Source organism: Xyrauchen texanus, chromosome 2 (assembly GCF_025860055.1).
Source record: "Xyrauchen texanus isolate HMW12.3.18 chromosome 2, RBS_HiC_50CHRs, whole genome shotgun sequence".
Taxonomy (NCBI): Eukaryota; Metazoa; Chordata; class Actinopteri; order Cypriniformes; family Catostomidae; genus Xyrauchen; species Xyrauchen texanus.
The window spans coordinates 22,841,831-22,846,274 of record NC_068277.1 but is presented as its reverse complement, the minus strand read 5'-3'; the positions used below and the strand labels follow the sequence as shown (position 1 = coordinate 22,846,274).

General features: G+C 41.2%; 1 protein-coding gene across 2 annotated transcripts; it reads left to right on the top strand.

The window, feature by feature from the left end:
* The first annotated feature begins 541 nt into the window (after window positions 1-541).
* cmtr2 (cap methyltransferase 2) lies at window positions 542-4,220 on the top strand. Of its 2 annotated transcripts, none has more exons than XM_052149372.1 (2): window positions 542-683; window positions 1,533-4,220. In XM_052149372.1, the coding sequence occupies exons 1-2, from the start codon at window positions 658-660 to the stop codon at window positions 3,799-3,801; spliced, it is 2,295 nt and encodes a 764-aa protein (XP_052005332.1). In that variant the 5' UTR covers window positions 542-657; the 3' UTR covers window positions 3,802-4,220. The 2 variants fall into 2 exon arrangements, with proteins under 2 accessions (XP_052005332.1, XP_052005335.1); XM_052149375.1 differs by having other exon boundaries at window positions 636-687.
* The last annotated feature ends 224 nt before the right edge of the window (window positions 4,221-4,444 follow it).

The following is a 4,444-nucleotide window of genomic DNA, read 5'->3' as shown; positions in this document are numbered from 1 at the left end:
TTTTCAATGCTAATATAAAATTGTGTAAAATTTAGGCTAACTAAAATATATATATAATAAAAAGATATTAAAACACTAAAAATGTCGTGAAAGCGTAAAGAAGCGTTAGATTATTGCTTTTATAAGTGCAGCACATTGATCATTTAAACTTTAACATGCAGATTTATTGATGTGAACTGGGAAGCTGACTCAACTCTGCCATCTTCTTGCTGCACTTGTGTTGTACCATTGGGGATGTTGTTATTGTATGCCCATTTTCAATCACAAATTTGGCATGTTGATTAAAAGTTTAACCCAAAGCAAAAAACAGTAGACTATACAGGCCTGGAAAGCAGATGTGTTGAAGGGCTTGTGTACTTCATACAGATGAACAAAAGGAGTGGATTTAGATGCTGTCAGAATACAAAAGACTCAGAGTCAGTTTGGTGATCGGCAAGATGAAGTCATTTTATAATCCTTTTGTAAATTGCATTACTGCTGTTGGGCTTCTGAAATGTGTTGTTCAGTGGTCGAGGAAATAAACAGTCCAAAAATATAAACCGCTTGCCTCGCAAGGAGTCGAATCCAGCTCTGGAGTCGATTCTAACCTTTCGATTTTATTCTCGATTCCCAACAACTCGGAATTGAGGAATCGATTCCCTACTCGCTCCGCCATGTATGAGGAATCGATCAACTTTGCTGAGGTTGGTAAGCACAACATACAGATCTCATTCTATCAGTATATTGTGAGCGAAGTGCTTGTAAACGGTAATGCAACGTCGGAAAACGATACAGAGCATTTAACCAGGCAACATAGTTACATTTAGCAGGCCGTAATGGACACATCGTATTTTCATCCAAGTCTTCCCCAAACTAGCCACCCCACTACAGTAGCAATTATAGCTTTCTTCTTTCAGCTCTTACCAAGCTGTTTCGGACGTGTATATTCGGTGTATATATTGAAAACGCAGCGCTTACTAAAATACGCGTTCCATAAAAACACATAATGTGTGAACGGTGGTTTTATTGTAGTCTAATATATCGTAGCCTGTTAGCTATTTTGCTAACTAGCCAGAAAGTGAGATACATTAGCAACAGCTGGGGGAAGTGAGTTTCTCAGTATGGACACACTTGTTTTTATTATATTTCTTTAAGCGTTTTATCTGATTTGCTCTCGGCAGATGTGGACAAGGAACACATTATAACGTCGCGTGCTACGGATTAATTTTAACGAAATGGTGCATCACGATAATATATAGTAGGAAACGACATAATCATTTAATGAATCTCAAGTCACTACGTGTGCATGCATTGTGTGCCCTTGCTGGATTTGCATTGACACGTACAGTTTATAAATAAATAATACGACACTATCACGCATGCAGAATAGCATGTGTAAGACTTGCTGTGCCACACAGTCATTTTAAAAAAAATTATGCATTAGGAAATATCGGTAGAAACGTTTCAGCAGAAATATCAGTTTTATAAAATTATCACAGATTCTGCTCTGTCATTGTGCTCATGACAGTCATATTTGTTTTTTTCTTCTACAGTTTTGTGAGTTGTTTATGTAATTCAACAAATGTTCGAATGATGAACAAGAGCTGGGGAGTGAGGAAAAGAGTGGCACCAGAGAAGGCAGAAGCCCCTGAAACTTGTGATGAGGAGATACTTGCAGAAGTGCACCATCTCTTTAGCAAGGTTAGAGTGTATGTTCCCCCCGCTGGAGAAGAATGGACCTTGCCTGACCCAAATGTGGTGCTCTGTGATCCTCCTGTAAGTCATCCACGTTTGCAGGCTCTGAAACACTCACTAAATGAGGTGAAGAATAAACTCAGTGATAAAGACCTCTCGATATGGCACCAGCATACTTGTTCCACCAACCGAGCAGGTACCATTACAGCTCACCTTCGCTCCACTGCCAATGCAGAACTCTGCACACAGGCATGGGCCAAGTTCTACGAGGTCTTGGGCACCTTTAAACTTTTACCTGAAAATGCATTGATGAGTGGTGAGTTGAACTCCATACACCTCTGTGAAGCTCCTGGAGCCTTCATATCCGCTCTGAATCACTTCCTTAAGACAAGCGGTTTGCACTGTGACTGGAACTGGATTGCTAACACACTAAATCCATACTACGAAGCCAATGGACGAGGTTGCACTATAACAGATGACAGACTTATTGCACACACTTTGCCTTGGTGGTTCTTTGGATCTGACAACACAGGTGACATAATGCTTCAGAAGCATCTGCTGGAACTTCCGAGATTTGTCAGTAACATGCACAGTGTAGATTTGGTTACGGCAGATGGGAGCTTTGACTGTCAGGGGAACCCAGGGGAGCAGGAGAGCTTAGTTGCTCCACTACAATATTGTGAAGCAGTTGGTGCGCTGCTACTGTTAGGGACTGGTGGCTCATTTGTTCTTAAGATGTTCACGCTATTTGAACATTCATCAGTATGTCTACTCTATCTCCTTGCTTGTTGCTTCCGTTCTGTGAATGTCTTCAAGCCAGGCACCAGCAAATCGGGAAATTCAGAACTTTATATAGTGTGTTTGGACTATCAGGCCAAAGAATCAATACGGTCATTGCTCTCAAAGTTAATTCGTAATTATGGACCAGACTTGGCATCCACAGTAGCACTCTTTCCCCATCACTGCATTCCAGAATCTTTTCTCAGTCAACATGAAGAGATATGCACATTTTTCCATGCATTGCAAGTTAACACAATTCAGGAGAATCTAAGACTTTTTGCATGTATGAACGTAGAACAGCGCAGGCAATTGGACAAGCTCAGGGAATGTGCTGCCGAGTTGTATATGAAACGCTTCAATGTCCAGTACCTCCCTAGAAAAAATTGGGTTTGCCGTGGTGGGGTGGCCAGATGGGTAAAGCCAAATGAGCGAAAACAAATGGGCTCTTTCAATCAGCGCAAGGAGATGCAGCTTCAGGGATGGCAGCAGCGCCTTGCTCAGGGAACTTGTGGTGCATTTATAGCGGGGCATCTTATGGGGACAGAAGGATGTGAGATTGTACTTAGTGGCCCACTGAATGAGTGTGATTTGGGAGGCTGGTTTGTCCTTGAGGGAGCTGCCCTGCCAAAAGTGTGCAGTTCCACTTTCTGTAATCAAGAAGTGCTAGACTTCCTGAATGAAGCCCTAGAGAAGAACCCGAAGGGAAAATCAGTGAGTCCAGTGGACAGAGCTATGCTGGCATGTAGCTCCTGCAGCACAAAATCCCCTGTAGACATCTTATCTGAGATATGCAGCCGTCCTGATGTAACATCTTGTTTGGTGCTTGGAAGCCAGTCATGGTCCGACATCACACTTGTAGGAGTTAAGATTCAGCCAGAGTTCTTGCAAGGACCCTCGTATTGTGAAATACAGGATTCCACACTTCACGATGGACAACCAGACTATCAACTTAAGCTTCTGAACAGTGTGATTTCTGCTCTACAGAAGCAGCGTCAGGGGTCAGCAATGGTGATTCCATTACGTTCAGCATTAACACGCTTCACTGCTGGCCTGGTTTTCACACTCCACCTGTGCTTCCATTACATCACATTCCGTTGCTCATCTGGTTGGGCCCCTGCTGCACTTTTGTGTATGGGATTCTCTCGGCCTTCAGCCCTTCCCCAGCTTCTGGACATACTTCGGGATGTGATGGAAAAGATGAAGAGATTAAAACTTGAACAGGGGAGGCAGGTCCTGCAGTTTGTACCTTTGGAAGAACTTCTCAGAGGGCCATTACCTCGCTTCCTGTCCTCTTTTAATTCTACTGTCGTTCAACAGCAGTTGCATGTGCTCATGCAGACTGAATAGTGCAGTTAAATGATAATTGAGTATAATTAAGCCTCAATTTACCTCTGATTGAACTCATAACCCCAGTTTGCCCGTGCCACAGTGGATTTTTACGTTTGAAACAGAATTATTTTGAAAGTGATGGTGTTGGTTTATAGATTATACTGGGAGTGAACTGCTTTCTTTTACTTTGAATATGCTGCAAATGACTAAAGAGGTGATGTTTTTTTCTAATAATTATGTAACAGCGTGTGCAGTTGTGCCCAAAATGTTTCTTTTAATATTTATGTTTCAAGACCTTTATTTTTAATACTTGTATGTATGAGTTGCCTAATTATCATTTCTGTCTTGCCTCAGTTATTAAAACCTTTGGGTAAATGGACATATTAAGTGTTTTCATGAAATGCCTGAGGAAGTTTCTTGAAAATATGCCAAGTATTGTTGTCATAAATGCCTATTAGCTTAAACAGTCATCAAAGTCTGAAGTATTCAATATGAATATATTAGTACTACTATATATAGAATATGGTGGGGTACATCAAATACATTTTAACAGGAATATTCCAGGGTCAATACAAGTTAAGCTCAATCAAAAGCATTTGTGGCATAATGTTGATAACCACAAAAATGTATTTCAACTTGTCACACCTTTTCTTTAAAAATT